The sequence below is a fragment of the Haemorhous mexicanus genome, chromosome 6 (genome assembly GCF_027477595.1).
Source record: "Haemorhous mexicanus isolate bHaeMex1 chromosome 6, bHaeMex1.pri, whole genome shotgun sequence".
Classification (NCBI taxonomy): Eukaryota; Metazoa; Chordata; class Aves; order Passeriformes; family Fringillidae; genus Haemorhous; species Haemorhous mexicanus.
The window spans coordinates 45,488,421-45,504,428 of record NC_082346.1 but is presented as its reverse complement, the minus strand read 5'-3'; the positions used below and the strand labels follow the sequence as shown (position 1 = coordinate 45,504,428).

Genomic DNA, 16,008 nt, shown 5'->3' with positions numbered 1-16,008 from the left:
TTGTGACTAAGCCCTCCTGAAATGCTCTCTGTTCCACAGGACATTCCTTCTGCAGCTGTCACATGCTACTGTGCTTGCTCTGTGCTTACTGAGCTGCCTTACACTCACATAGGAGTCCCAATTGTTTCTTTCAAGGGAGAATTTATATTCTGTCCTGTGTACTTTTTCCTTGGTTGCTAATATCTTACGGTACTCTACAATGACAGAAAAGCTGATAACAATCTTGAGTAGAAAAGATCAGCCTGCCTGACTGCTGATATAAACTGAAATGGTGGTATGAAATATGCCAATAAATCATCTTGCAATGCATTTCAAACACGTTTTTTTCTGGTGTGAGTAAGCACATTTGCTGAGATGGGTCAGACCTGGGATAACATGAGTTTTTCTAAGAACTGATGGTTTCACTGGTATGTACAAGTGCTTTGTAAGTTTAACCTGTTATATCCTACTTCACCCCTAGCCCCTTTTCCCCCAACTCACCACCTTTTAATTGCCTCCTAGAACTGTGCTCATGAAAATACAGAGCTCTAAAATTTCAGCCGAGGGGAGACTCTGCCAATATTTTTTACCTGGAAAAAAGTGCTTTTCAAAAAGAAATGATAGGGAATAGTCTCAGTTGTAATCTAGAATTGCACAAAATAATTGGCTGCTCTGAGGCATAGTTTTTTGGCATAACATGCTGCTTTGGAAGCTGTTTCCAGGTACAGCATGGAGCAAATCAATCTCGTTCTTGTTTCTGGGAGTTCCCTGTCCTTGCCATGGAATTGCAATAAGCAGTCAGAATGCTGTGGTCAGTGGCATAATTGGGTTTGGTCCCGGAAATAATGGGAATTCAGCCAAAGCCTCTGAGGGAAAGAGAAAGGACTCTGTAAACAGTTGTAATTGGGTCTGACTGAAAAAAGATCATTAATGGTGCTGTGTCTTTTAAACTGCTAAAGCTGCTCTTGTACTCTAATTTTACCCCTAAATGTCTGCATTTGGTGCCAGTCATTACCCCTGTGCCTATATGGAAGACATAGTTCCCTTCAAGTCTATATTCAAGAGACAGGTTGGATCCTTACTTTCTTCCTGTACTTTTTTATCTTCTGTCTCTAGGATGAGAGGCACAAATGCTGCCAGAAGTTTCTACTGCCCAGTGGGGCAGCTGCCCCTGCACAAGAGGAGCACCATTGCAACTCCCCACTTCTGCCACTACCCATCACCACTGTGGTTGGATGCTGATAAGCAGGGTCCCTGTGTGCTGCCTGGACGCTCTGAAAACACCTAAATTGTTCTCTGCAGAACAGAAATGACAGGGAGAACTGCAGAGGAAGGCAAGGTACCCCCCAAAAATCACTCAAGATATCTCTATTGTGAAAGAAAAAATTGGGAGACAGGAAGAACTGCTGGATGGGTGGGAAAACAGCTGACTGCTGGGAATAAAACTACAGCTTTGGTGTCTTTTTTGGTAAGAGAGGAAAATACTGTTTTGTAAATATCCATATGCTTTAAAGAAATTCTCAATGTAGGAGGGAACAGAATAAACAAGGCTCATAGATTTTCATGTGAGAAATCTCTTGTGCAAGAAGGTGAAAAACAGTGCTTAGAGCAAGGCTAGTGCTATCCCATTATACAGCTGAGCCTGTGGGCACCGTTGGACGGGGTGGCCCACTTGTATCCCGGCATTTCTGTGGTTCTTTCCCAGGGAAGCAATGTTTACCACGTTTTCATCTTTTTATCCCAGGGGAGGGAGGGACAAGTCTTTCCTGAGAAGTGTGTTTTGTCTGTAAGAAATTTCTAAGTCAGGTGAGACCTACAATGGCAGAGAATGGAAAAAGAGGCATGAAGAATGACCCGTGTGCCTGAAAACTTGGCTGCTAGTTAATCTGATAAAATATATTGACTTTGTCTACAGACTTTGTTCTGGATAGAAATAAACAAGAGTCATGGTCTAAAATGTAATATCAAGACAGAGTTTTGTTCACATGAAAAACTGACAAAACTGAAGTGCAAGAACCAGAGTGCAGCCCTACCCTGTCTGTTTTGGCTTGCACTCAGTAGTGAAGGCGCTCCAGAAAGGGGCTTTACTGATATCATCTAACTGAAATCTTATGTTAGACTTGGTGTGCAATATGTCTAATGATCTGGAAAATATATGTTGGATATTCTCCCTGTGGTAACGGACCTAGACACAGAAACAGCCATATTTTTCAAAAGTTAAGATTATTGCTCTGTTCTCACACAATCTGTACACATGAAAAACTGGCACTGTTTTCTAACTATTGAAGAAATGCAAAATGAGTGGAGCTGGGGAATTACTGAAAGGCTGTAATACTTTTGAAGCCAGACCCACCCATATTTAGGTGGAAAAATGCAGTTGAAGCGATACAACCCGAGAATTATTTTCTATATAACTTTAATTTGAGTTCTCATCCCCAATTCAGTGATGTACTTGTCTGAATTCCTACTTATCTCCCTGGCTTCATTACACAGCCTCTGAATATTTAAGAGTGCTTAGAAATCTTTATGATGCCTGTGAGGCAGGAGAAGCATTCTTGTTTTCCTTTTGTTTTAAGGAGGAAAAGAAAATAAGAATTGCCAAAGGGCATGCAAATATCTGTGCCAGAGCCAGGAAACAGGTACATATTTTCAGTGTACCAGCCCAATGCCTGCAACAACAATTTTATTTTTACTCCCAGTCGTGTCTATGTATGCACACAGACATAAATAGGTAGATGTGTAGTGTAATTATTTCCTACTATGTGTTTGCTCCATGGTCGTCTTACATGAGTGCTGTGACATTGGAGCAGGCCTTGGTCAAACACACACCAAACTCACATCCTGGAAGACTCTTTCAGTGATGTAATATGTACAGAAAAGTGGCTCTAATATCTTCTATCTTGGCCCTGATTCAGGGTCAAGAGGATATTTCCAACAGTTGCTTTTTCAACAAAGAGTGCTCTGAAAACCCAGGCTCTGTGAACGGAGCAAGTGCTCAGAGCACACACTTCTATAAGAAGCTTGCTTGCCTGCTAAGCAATTCTCAGCAATGTCTTTGGCTGCAAGCTATTGTTATTTGTTTGTACTGTGGCAATGCCCAGAGGCTGCAGTCGTGGATCAGGGCCCCATTGTGCTAGGTATTCTAAAGACACAACAAAAAGGTCTTTGTCATACTCTTAAGGCAAACCTGAGGTGAGTCTGGGAAAAGAACTTTCCCAAATCCAAAGTTCTAAGGCCAATTTATAAGCAGTTTACTGCTCTCCACACTTTGGGTTTATCCTTGGTTTTCTCATCTGCATTGTTCATTCAACACAGATAATAAATGAACTCTGAAAAAACAATGGGAAATGCAGAAATTTGATGTAGTTACTTATATTTCCTACTGACCTTTTAAATAAATAGCCATTCAGTGACTGACAGAGGTGCCTTGAGGACTTAGTTGCCATCTTTGGCTCCCTTGAAGTATTTTGTTGTGGTGACTAAACTGACTGAAGTCTGAGGCAGAAACAACACTTGAGGAAAAACCAGCCTTTTTCCATTTGTATTTTTGATGTGTCAATATAATTTGCTTCATGCATATGGCATTGCTGGGGGTATCCACATGACAACAGGATTTTTGCACCTCAGGCATTCACCAGCTGCTGGCACTTGAAGTCACATTCCTTTCTGTATCACATCAGTTTAGTTGCTGTGGATACTCTTGTGATGCCAAAAACAAAGGATTAGGATTTACTGTAGCCCTTCCTCTCCTAGAACAAAAGGTTCTGTTCCTGAACGTCCTATCTGCACTATAGGCAAGGGGAGCAATGAGGGTCACTGAGGAGGGATGGGGCTGGAGCTCCTTAAACACTCCCATCCTACACTTGGCAACGATGTCCTTTTCTCCTCAGAAGGTTTTGGGTGAATAGAGTTGGGAATTAAACTTGTACTGAAGTCACTAAAGTGCAAATACCTACAAAGTCATGTCAGATCCACCTCAGCACTGTGGCTTTTTATCTTTTCTGGATGTCCTCTGTATACCTCTAGTCTCAAACTATGAATGAGAATTAACTTTTCTAAGTTTTGGAGATACTGCTAGTGGTGTATGGGATAGCTGAACCCACAATAACAGGAAAAGGGTCTGGAAAGCCCCTTGAGGTGGCTCTTTACTTGTTGAGGAATCACTGTGTAAATCAAGAAGATGGTCTGAGGCCATAGTTTATATTTTTCTGACCCTCAAAAGCAGCTCTGTAGGAATTGAGTCTATTTCAAAACCCACATTCAGCTAGCAAAAGAAAAAATGTAACATTTCTGGGAAAAAAAAAAAAGAAATACAGTATTAATTCTCAGAATAATTCAGCATTTAACACACATAATTCTTGCCTATTTTCATTTATGTGCTGATTAATTAAACACCATAAAAACCTGGTTTTGTATCATTTTTTAAAAATATTCTTATGTTCAAAATAAAAGTTAAATTAATACATCTAGCCACTGCTGTGGGCTTCTTTCATTAGCCTTCTCTGCCATGGATTTAAGAATTGAGAGAACAAACATTTATCAGCTGGAATAAAGACTTTTTTTTTGTTTCCGTTTCTTTCTTCTGAGATGCATTCCAGGCTTTCAAAGAAGCCACAATAAAGCTCTAATTTTCTATTTATATGCTCAAACATTATTTTCATTCATATATCTATAAACAGATAAACATTCTGAAAATTCACATTGCAGAATAATCACTTTGTTCTTCTTTTGTTCTACTGACTCATAATTAAATAGATGCAGCTGAAAGACAAAAATGTGACATTGAGACTGTACTGTTGCAGTAAGGGGGAAAAAAATGAAAACAGAAGTTCTAAGGTCAGCAAAGCAGGCTGGAGTAGGAACTCAAAAATAGGGTTAATGCTCTGGTGCATCCACAAATACCCTTCACCAACCATGTACATTACAGCCAGTGTTTTGTACTTTGGCTTTAAAATGGGGATAATTACTTTCCTGTGTTAGAGGCTTTTGTGAGAATATCTATTAGTGACTGTAAAAAAAAAATAAATCCTGCAATATGGTAACACTCACATAGGTATCAAGAGAAACAAGAAGCTTAATTAGCATCTCACTAGAGACTTATATTCTCCTTAGAAAGAGCAATAGACTGAGTTACTGAAGGTAGCCAAAATCCAATCCCTTGCTGTTTATGTAATGAGCTAACTCACAGTTGGTATTTGTTGTGAATTGCACAGTAAAAGAATTTACTTTAAAAATGCCTTTTTGTTGAGTCTTGAATGTGTTGTCCAAAATGTCTCATTTTTAACAAACTTTCAGAGAATTTGAGCCTGACCTGGATTCTGAACCTGGCCAGATTTAACACTGCCAGGCAGCATTAGCAGCTCTGGGTTAGGTAGCTGCAGGAGCATTTCCAGGCTAGGGCTGCTCACTCCAGGTCTGAAGCCTGACTGGGCTTCACCACCCGGCTGGAAGGGGTCTCAGGCTCCTGCTGTGAAGCCAAGGCTTACAGCATTGGAAGTCTGGAAAAGGCTTTTTGGATCTGCTGGGCAGGCTTATGCCACCACTAAAGCAAAAGCTCTATGTAGGGTCTTCCCTGTTCCAGGGCACAATCCTTTCACAGCTTGCAGTGGAGCTAGGGGAGCAGACAGGAAAAAAAGTGTTAGATTTCTTCTTTTATAAGTCCCTGCCTTAAAGCAAACAGTTTCTTTCTGGGGGACAAAATTTTCCTTAAATAAAAACATTGTATTTCTTATAAAATCTGTAAATGCTCCTGAAATGACAAAGATAATGATTTCAATAATTGCTTTTAAGGTGTCAGAAATGTACATGGGCATATCAAAACAAAGCAGTCTACTTAAAGCTGATCACATGAAGCAAGTAACAATAGTGTTTAAAGTATTGTAACTATCTAAAGTTTTTTAAAATGTCTTTGTTTAAAAGTAGGATTTACCCATGGATTTTTAAACAATTTAAAACAATTACAAATTGTTTTAAGAATTGTTTAATTGTTTGCATAAGAAAAAGCAATTGTGTTATTTTATTTTTAGTCACTTTTCTTCAGGAATAGGATAGCCAAATTCCCTGAGTTCTTTGAAATGTTTCTATTAAGCTTCAAGCTTTCATTTGTTCATGGGATAATTTTCCATGTCTAACCTCAATTTTATTAGAAAGGAAAATTTCTATAACTTGACTCAGTCCGAGTTTCATGCTGCACTGCAAAGGAAAAACAGCTGTTTTTTCAGATATCTCTCAAGCGGGGTGATGTGTCTTTCCATGTAACTCTTGCAAATACAGTGCAGCCACTTTTACAAAAAAGGTATTGGGAAATAGTTACATCCCTGAGATATATTGTAGGGTGTTAGGAAATTAGTCTTAGCCAGACTGAAGGTGGATTCTTAAAATAACTTCTAGTGTTTTTGGCTTCTGTAGCATTTTTGATGTGGAAGATCTGCTAAGAGTATAGAATCACAGAATAACTGGGTTTGGAAGGGATGTTTCAAAGTTGCCTAATCCAATTGCCTCTGAAATGAACCCCATCTAACCTGACTTTGATTCCAGGAATGGGGCATCCACAATTTCTCTGGGCAACCTGATCCAGGGTTTCACCATTCTCATAAAAATTCTTATATTAGTCCCAATTACCATCTTTTAGTTTAAAACCCCACTGCAACAGGCCTTACCAGAAAGCTGTCCTCATCTCTCTTACAAACCCCCTTTAAGCACTGAAAGACTGCAGTAAGATCTCCCCAAACCCCAACTCTTCCAGCCCATCCTCCCAGAGAGGTGCTGCATTTCTGTGGCCCTCCTCTGGACCTGCTCCAACAGGTCCATGTGCTGAGGATAGAGCTGGGTGCAGCACTGCAGGTGGGGTCTCATGAGACTGGAACAGGGAGACAGAATCACCTGCTCCACCCTGCTGGGCAGGATTCTTTTGTTTCAGCCCAGGATATGGTTGGATTTCTGGGCTGCAAGTGCACACTGTTTGCTCCTGTTCAGGTTCTCATACACCACTACTGCCAAGTCCTTCTTTGCAGCATAATAAATCACCTATCAAGGACAAAATATATTTGTTCTGAAATTTAAAGTCACATATTTTTTCAGGCACTTCCCATTTCTTAATCTTAAAATTTGCATGTTCTACAGGGAATTTTCCTTGAAATTGACTATAATGCATCTGAAAGTCTTTGAGTTCAGAGGATCTTAAGACTACTGTCTCTAGCAGGTTTCTCATGACTTCCAGGTTCCTTCTCGTGGTGCATCGCTGCAGGTTTTCTGGACTATCAGATTTCAGAGCATCCATCTGGGCCTGTCAAGGCTAGCTGATGGCACTGCAAGTACTAATTTCATTCACAGTCTGCAAGCTCAGGGAAGATGCTTTTAGAGGCAGCACAGAAAATGTGTATTCCAAAAATGTTTGTTTGTACTCTTAAGCTTGTGAGAAACCAAAGAGATCAGTCTCAGTGTGAGTCAGGTAAATACTATATATGAAAAATATGAGATTTTAACTAATTCAAAGTCCTTCAATCTTTTTGAGTTTGTACACATCATACACAAATCATTGTTGCAGTGTAGTGTGTTATCTTTTGACAAAACATGCTAAGATGTATGGTGTAATGCTAAAAAAGGGAATGAAGTAGGTTGCTACTTGGTTACACATGATAGAGGTCCTAATCTAGTACATCCATCAATGATCGATCTCCAGCCATTGTTGCTGTACTTTCAGTTGGTAAAATGTCATTTTTGTCTGTCATTTTGGCTGCTTCTCTGTGTATCTACAATGAGTGAGGAAAAGACCCACACCTTCTGCCCTTGGCTCACTTTGCAGGTGGTCTGTGGAGGAAAGCTGGTGCATGAAGTGCTGCAGGCAGCTGCAGTGTTCCCAGGCACTGAGGGGACCATAAAGTCCCACTGCCCACAGAAGGAAGAACATGGTCTGCACTGGAGAAGACCAGGCCTGCAACAAACAAACTTAAATAATTCTTTTTATCTTCCTATTTAGTGAATATCTATAAAACTAAGAGCTCAGCTTTTAAAAAAATGACAACGGTAAACTCTTCTGTGTTGTGAACAGGATCTTGTTGTCTTCATTCAAAGAGGAATTTCATATTCTGGCCCTAGCTTGCATTGTTAAAGGAATCTGGACATTTCCTAGAAGCCTGAAGGTTTTTGGCTACTAGAAATGCTAGAGATTTCCTCATGCTAAGAAAAACCACAGACTTCTCCAATTACAAATATAATTGTAATTCACAATTAGAAGTTACAATAAAATAGCATTTCCTGCAGAACCAAAGACTAGTTTAAACTTGCAGTCATTATTTGCAGGGCAGGAAGGATGGAACTAGATTGTAACTAGGACTATTTATGTGGCTTATACATTGCCCTTAGTAATATAAACATTATGCCCATCTTGTACACACTCTTGAAAGGCAAAGTGAAGCATTTGAAATAAGAAAGGCATTTCTCAAAAGTCTTTTTCATCTTCTCCATCATTCAGTTCCAAAGTGTTCAAGACACATTGTTGTCTGTCAGACTAAACAGAGAAAGGAAAGCATTATTCAATTCTTGAAATATTTCAGTGCCCACACATCTTCAGTTCTCATGACTTTTTTTTTTTTGTCCAGTGATTTGTGTCAATGATATTATCTATTCAGAGAAGTATGAGGCAAGAGGATAGAATGTTAAACTTCTATAAAGTCTTTCATTCCACGTACTTCCCCAAACAAATGCTTTACCAAGTTAAATAACATAGCTATAGAATTAAAATATTCCAGAGGGAGAGGCAAGGCAAGAGCCAATGTTTTCAGTTGAAAGTGAAAGAGAGATGGCAGCTTCTAAGACCTGTTCTGGGATGCAAATGAGGATTTCTTATAACCTCAGTTCTCTACTTCAGGGATTTTGTTAAGGGCAGGGTGCTCAAGCAGAATTTGGAAGAGAGCATTTCCAAGGCAGGAAAACAGGGCAGAAAGGCATTTCAATTCTATTTAACCACTTCAGGTCTATCCTGCTTTCATGTTTTTTCTGATTGAGTAAAAAACTTAAAGTGATGCAGTTTTCCAGAGTAGCACACATTGATGTGATTCTTAATTCTGAAGTTTGATGCTGGTTTATACAAATTAGAGATGTCATAGATCAAGACAGTGGAAGTATTAGGGTTTTGTGAGGTTTTGTAATTATGAGCTGAAACTTTCCTAAGATAGCCTGTGAGGTTTTTGATACACTTAGGTAAGATATTCTCTTTCTGTTCAGAGCTTAACTTCCAGCACATGTTTGAACTTCAGTCCCAGTCTGAAGTTTTATATTAATCAGGTCTGAATTCTGCATATTTAATGCATTTTTTTCTCTCTTTTATCCTATCCATACTGTATGCTACAATTTACAAATATTTTCTCACTACCTAATCTGTTACCGATGAATCACTGTCTTGACAGAAATGTATACAAAAGTAGATGCTAAACTAGAATAGAGCATAATTACATCACAGTGAACTATTTGGCACCTGACTCATTGAAATAGTCATGGATATAATTTTTAAGTCTGTAAAAATATGAATATTAAATGCTATATCTTTGTGGTTTCCAAGGAAAGTTGATTATAATCAAAGCGATAGACTCCTTACAAATATTGGATTAATCACATTTAGTGATTCATGGAAGTAGACTAGTCATCCTCATGAAAGCCAAGAGGTGCACCTTTTCTCTTTGACATTTGTTAGTCATTAAAAAGGTACCTCTAAATATATATGCTTGACTCTGAGACTAGCATAAAGTTGCACTGGGAAATGCCCTGATGTCCAAACATCTACAGAAAGAAATCTGTATTTTTACAGTCACCTGGATATTGTGAAGAAGCAGTGATGAGATGAAGAGCATGTAAATTCTCTCCTCCTTGGACAGTGGAGTTTTTACTCCACTAGTAAAATTACTAGTGCAATTCTGTGAATGAAAAACATAAAATTTATATGTAAAATAGAAAAAAAATAGAAAAATTCTACTTGCAAGAGGCAGGTTGTATTTAACAGAATCTTTAAAAATGAAGAGGCAGTAGAGATGAATATATTTGTTTACATTTATGCATTTAATAAATGTTCACATAATGCTGTAACAGATATTAAATACCTTAGTCTTCCAGTAATTTATCAAGGATAGAACAGCGGTGTAGGTAATGGTATTTAAAAGTTTTCTGTTATTGCTTGATGCTTGAGGTTCTGCAATCCTACCTCTGAATTTATGAATATATTTGTCAAACAATTCTATACTTCAATCAAAATCAAGGATTTTTGAATTAACAATCTGGCTTTGCAAGGAGAACTCCTACAAAAAAGTCATGACAGCAGAAGCTGGCATGGGTCTTCATGATACCTTTTAACTGGATATGGGAATGTCAGCTGGTCAGCAGATTGCATCTGCACCTCCCTTGAGCTTTGGCTAGAGGAATATACAGCAGGATGGTGAAATGAGAATTTACTGCAGCTTTATCCCTGTGTATTTGCCACAAGTTCCATTATCACAAGCCTTTTCTGGGTTATTTGTTCATCCCAGCAAATAATCTTCAAAAAAAGGTCAGGGAGATATAGAGATAAGCTTAATACTGCTTTTGAAATATACCAGAAAGTGTTGCACACCAGAATCCAACATGTGTGATGGTCATTCCCATTTATAAAAACAGAAATTACCACTTTAACTACTGACTCAAATTAGGTCCAGCTGGAATCCTAAGGCAAATTAATAATTTTCAAAAGTACTAAGCAAAAAACTATTTCTCTGCCCTCTGAAATGAACTGTGAATGCCCTGAAGAACTGGAAATAACTAATAGTCCTCTTCATGTAAAACCTCATTTATTTTCCTTTTAACATTCTCAGAAAATCAAAATATAACACACTGTGACCATTATCAAAATCTGGGTTAAATGCTCCATGCTATATTACCCAGCTGGAGAAGTAAAGAGGAAATAATTTTCTCTTACATATTACAGTGTATAGCTGTTCAATGACAGCAGTCTTCAATTAGAAAAAGAATTTGAATTAAGAAGATCCAAGTCCTTCTGGTATCTTTCTCTACTGGTGTATCCATGTATGAACAGTGATACTGTTGCTCTGATTGTCCCAAGAGCATCTATAAGGGCTGGACGTGTTTCAGTGCTCACCACATGACATAATTTTTGCAATGAAATAATGAAAATATTTTTTAAAATTAAAGGCCCAACTATCTTAGTATCATGCCTCTAACAGTGGCCAATTATAGTTGCAAAAAGAATCAGAATAGGGCCAATGTGCAGACATTTCTACATCACACTTTCCTGACATTCTGGAAATTCCAAATGCATCAGTAATTCTTCTCTGTTAGAAATATAAACTATGTACCCATTACCTAGTTGTGAGCACCTGTCTTGTGGAAAATGAGTATGTTCAGAGAAGTATGTATGCACACACACGTTGTTGGTTGTTGTCAGAGTCTTAATACATTTGTGGATAATTTCCATTCTATGCCAAAGTGCATCCTTGGTTTAAGAGGGCCATGGCAGTAGGGAGGCCTACTGCACATCAGTGTGTGTTTAACATTTTCACTGACTGTCCAGTAAGTATCCCCTTGCTGGCTCAGAACACCCAGCCTCTGTGCATCAGTCCTCTAACACTGTGGACACTTGACACAGAATCACAGAAAATCACAGGAACTTTAGGGTTGGAAGAGACCCCCATGACCATCTAGTCCAACCATCAATTTAGAATTGTAACCACCCCTAAACCACATCCCCAAGGGTTCACATCTAGAACCTCTTGAACACTTCAAGAGATGGTGACTCTATCACTTCTCTGGGCAACATATTTTATCTAATATTTAATCTGAATCTTTCCTGGCATGATTTAAGACCATGTTATTTCATAATATATAATAGTAATAAAAATAGCAAGGGAAATTTTCATTGTGTTTTGAGCCTTAGGTTTGAGAATGTTTTTTGACTCATTTTTCCCCCCGAAGATTTAAAATAAAAATTTGTTTCCAGCTCTTGAGGTGTCATGAAGCCGCATCTTCAAATAGTCTGAGCTGTAAGAAAAGCAGCAAATACAGCTAGCATTGACACGGCAAGTAATTTTTAGGTAAAAAGCTTCAGTCAGGCTTTCACAGCCACTGCTACATTCCTTCTTTATGATGTTTTAGAAGTTCCAGACAGAAAAGGAAGTGCTGAAATGCTCAGAGAAAGGCACTTCTCTGCTCCAGAATGGAGTCCTGTCTGGAACTCAGCGTGAACCACTGGACCTCATAAGAGAGACTGTCCTTGGGTGAGGCTGATTCTGGCTTCTACAAACCTATGGCAGCTGAAGACTTGAGCTAAGATGCAGGGCAATAGACTGTGACCTTTTGTGTGCATTCTTCCCGTAATTATACAATAAAAATGCAGACTGTTATTTCTATCTTGCTAAATATCAGCTGTGAGTTTGAAACTGTCCAAGATCCCAAACAACACACTTTAACTTAAAAGCTAAAAAGCAGGCAAAAACCACAAGCTGGAGATCAGGGATAGCAGCATGTTCTACAGAAAGAAGCATAATATGACAATACTGATAGGAACTTGTGTTTGCCTGTGGGATAGAAAATGGAAATTTTCCAAGACTTTCTAGGAAAAGGCAGTATGGAGTCATTTTGGGACGCCAGAAAATTTTGACAACCCTCAGTTGGGATAGCCTTTAGGAAGGTTAGAGAATGGGTTGAGGAAAGGAGCTAAAAAAATAAAGTCATCATTGTGGACTTTCCATAAATGGTGAGGTAAAAGGTTGAGAAATAGTAGCAGAGGGACAAGAATTCTTTTATTTACTGAAATTATATTTGCCAAAGGAAGCATTGTTATTCAATGAGAACAGGTGCTAACAATTCCTGAGAAGATATCATGGGTCTCATGACCATTAAATCCTTGCTCACCTGGGTACCTACAAAATCAAAGTAGGAGGAGCACTCTGAGGTCAGTTCAGCAATTGTCTTTTTGGCATGAACCTGTACTTGCCTTCCATGTGATCAGAGAAACCTTTTGAGCAGTGTCTTGTATTGACTGACAGTGTAGAAGCTATCATAGATCTTTCTGATAATTAGTTGGTTTTGTGCCTTCACCAAACCATGGCTGCTGAGGTAGGTATGCAAAGCTGAAGATGTGAGTTAAGATGTATCTCCAGTGTGTTGTCATTTGTTTCTATGTGGAATAGTTAAAAAGAAATATTAATGGCAGTTAAAGTGTATTTCACTCTGATGTATTATCTAGAATTCACTTCTATTTTTGAACTGGTAACAAAGATGTTTTGCTCCCTGATGAAGAAATAACTTTACAAATTAATTTGTTTTTATAAAAACATTTTCCAGACTTATGCTGCATTGTGAAATAATTTTATTAGGAAAGTGCTTTAGATCCAGAATAGAATTTCTAATGATGATAAAATGCAGTTGCAGAGCAGGTATAGCCCAGTGTGCAGGGCTGTCTGCTTAATTCCAACGAAAATTCTAAAGTTAAATCTCCAACATCCTAGAAACCATCAGTGCTCTCTTTTCACCCCAATTTTGTCATGACCAAGCATCAGAGGTTCCTTTGAGGATTTATGTTTTCTATAGAATCTGGTGATACTTAAATGTATAATGGCTTAAACTAAATGTGAAGAAAAAAAAGGAAAAATATGAATTTTCAAGTATTTTAAAAGAAAATAGAACTTAAACCCATGAATCTGGAGAGCCACAGTTGCATGTTTTGCCAAGAATAGCAAAATCAATCAAAAATATTTTTTCATTTTTTTCCTTGGTCATCCATTTCAAATGCAAATGCTCCTTTTTCTGCTTATGTCAACACTGAATATAGAATAATCAGGTTTTTTATAGGATTTTACTGTGGTGAGAATAAAATCCAGTATTATCCAATGACTTTGTGAAGGAAGTTATTAACTCTGGAGAAGTGATTACAAACTTGGAGAGAGCCAGCAGAGCTATAAGCAAAATTTATGTCTATCCATAATATTGTTTTTGGCACAAAGGAAAATGAATGAGCAAGTGCAAGAATAGGAAGCAGTTGAACTTTGTCAGATATTTTTTGGTGTTCTGAAGAGGGCTGTGAATAAATCAGCGAGAGAGAGAAAAACCTCTCAGGTATGTCCATGAAATTGCCTCCCCTTAGATGAAGGATTGTGACCTGTGGCTCCTCAGGTGAGTGAAGGTTACAGCTGAAGCAGGTCATGCTTTAGGCAGAACTGGTGTGCACTTTGGAAGTCAATCTGAGTATGAAAAACAGGGAGATGACAGGAAGTGGGCTTGGCAAAATAGGGAACAGCGATATTGACCCGTTGAATCCATCACTCCTGTGTGATAAATGCACGCAAGGCACAGGAGCAGTTGCTCTGAGACTGGGACTTGCTTGCTTTACAGGCTAGAAATAGACCTGAGTTTATTTTGAGGAGTCCTTGGATCTGGCAGTATTATATCTTGCCAAGTAAGGGTTATCTTTTCATTGTTTCTACCGCCTTTTCTGCATCCACCTGTGGTGACAAGCTGAAAGGGCTGATACAGTAAAGCAGAAACATTTCCTAATGTGCTTGTTTCAGTTTTGAGCTTTAAGGTTGCTCCTCCTTTGCACTTTAAGAAAGCAGAGCAATGCAGAAGAATGTAAATAGCTTCTGGGTTGCCAGATAATATAATTCCCTCAATTAGTTAGAGAGGATGGGCACTCAGGTGAGATTAGCTGTGGCTGTGTAATTGTTCGGGTTTTTTTCCATGTATGTGCAAGTCTGGGGTTTTTTAATACCTGAAAATGTGGAGATTTTTGCTTTGTTTCTTAGATTTTCTAGTCTAACATTCTTCTTTTTTTATAAGCAAGAACCAATTGTCCTTTGGGAATTTTGATTTTAAAGTAAATATTTAAACACTTACTTATTTTCTGCTAAACGTGGGCCTGAACATGCATATGTTTATGAAGTAATTTTGGGGTGACGTTGAGAGTTGTGGACATAAGAAAATCGAGATTGACTTTTTTTTTTTTTTTTTTTTGAGAGAGGAGACTAGTACCTTATGTGAAAATCACATCTTTGAGGGGAAAAAACCCTCAATATTTTCAGTTGTCTGCTTCCTGCAGGTATAAGATGACAGAAAACAGCTTCCACAAAACAGCTATGCTTCCTTTCATAACAGAGGGGATAGAAGAGCTTTGATTTTTGTTAAATTATAAAGGGGACACTGGTACCTGTGAAGTTTGTAGCCTGTCCTAGTGCAGAAGTAGGAGAGCTGCAAACAGAGCCTTTTTCTCTACACTGTGATACTCAGCTGGTCTCAGTGCTTGGAACCACGATTCTGCATGTGTTTAACTTTCAATGCACGAATAATTCAGCTGAAGTCAAGCTCACATGAGTCCACACACCCTCCTTGGGAAAGTAGTCATTACTGCTGGGAATATTCCATGGATCTACGTGTATAAGGGCCACCTATATCGAGAACAAACACAGACAGTGTTGCCAGGGAACCCCAGGAGATTTGAGAGTGCACGACAGCAAGAACAGCCTGGAAGGGTCTGTCCTGTACTGCTTACACTGCAGAACTACACACTCTGGATTATAATCAGCCCTTGAGGGCTGCCAGTTTATCCTGCCTGTATTTCACTGCAAATCATTCTTCTCTGCTGGGTTATAACTGCTGAGGTCATTTTACTTCAGCCAAGGTGGCAGTCTTTACAACGAACAACTTTGGCAAAACATTGACAGCTTTATGGTGAAATTAATTTCTGAGTACCTGGAGTCCAGCATGTCCTTATTTATTTTTGTGTCAGAGGTTTTTAAGCTTTTGGCTACACCATTAAAACTAGTCATTCAGGTGGATGACATTAGCTAGCCATCTTTCTTCTCTCTGCCACTGTACTCACAAGCCCATCCTTGCACAAGGGTCAGAATGTTGCTGTTTATGTTTTTTGACAACATCACCATTTGTTTTCTTCTTTTTTCACAGCTTCTTTGAAATCAAGATTCTTGTCTTCACCCTCAGGGTATTTCTTGGTTTAACTCATCTACAGAGGAAGGCATTTGTGGTTATTCAGGA

General features: G+C 38.6%; 1 protein-coding gene across 2 annotated transcripts in view; it reads left to right on the top strand.

The window, feature by feature from the left end:
- Positions 1–5,213, top strand: part of CEP128 (centrosomal protein 128) — a 165,855-nt gene extending 160,642 nt beyond the window's left edge. For both annotated transcript variants that reach the window (XM_059850094.1, XM_059850089.1), the window contains one exon: positions 1,096–5,213. In XM_059850094.1, the coding sequence (XP_059706077.1) occupies positions 1,096–1,097 (2 nt within the window). In that variant the 3' untranslated portion in view covers positions 1,098–5,213. The remainder of the gene's footprint in view (positions 1–1,095) is intronic.
- Positions 5,214–16,008: the final 10,795 nt, after the last annotated feature.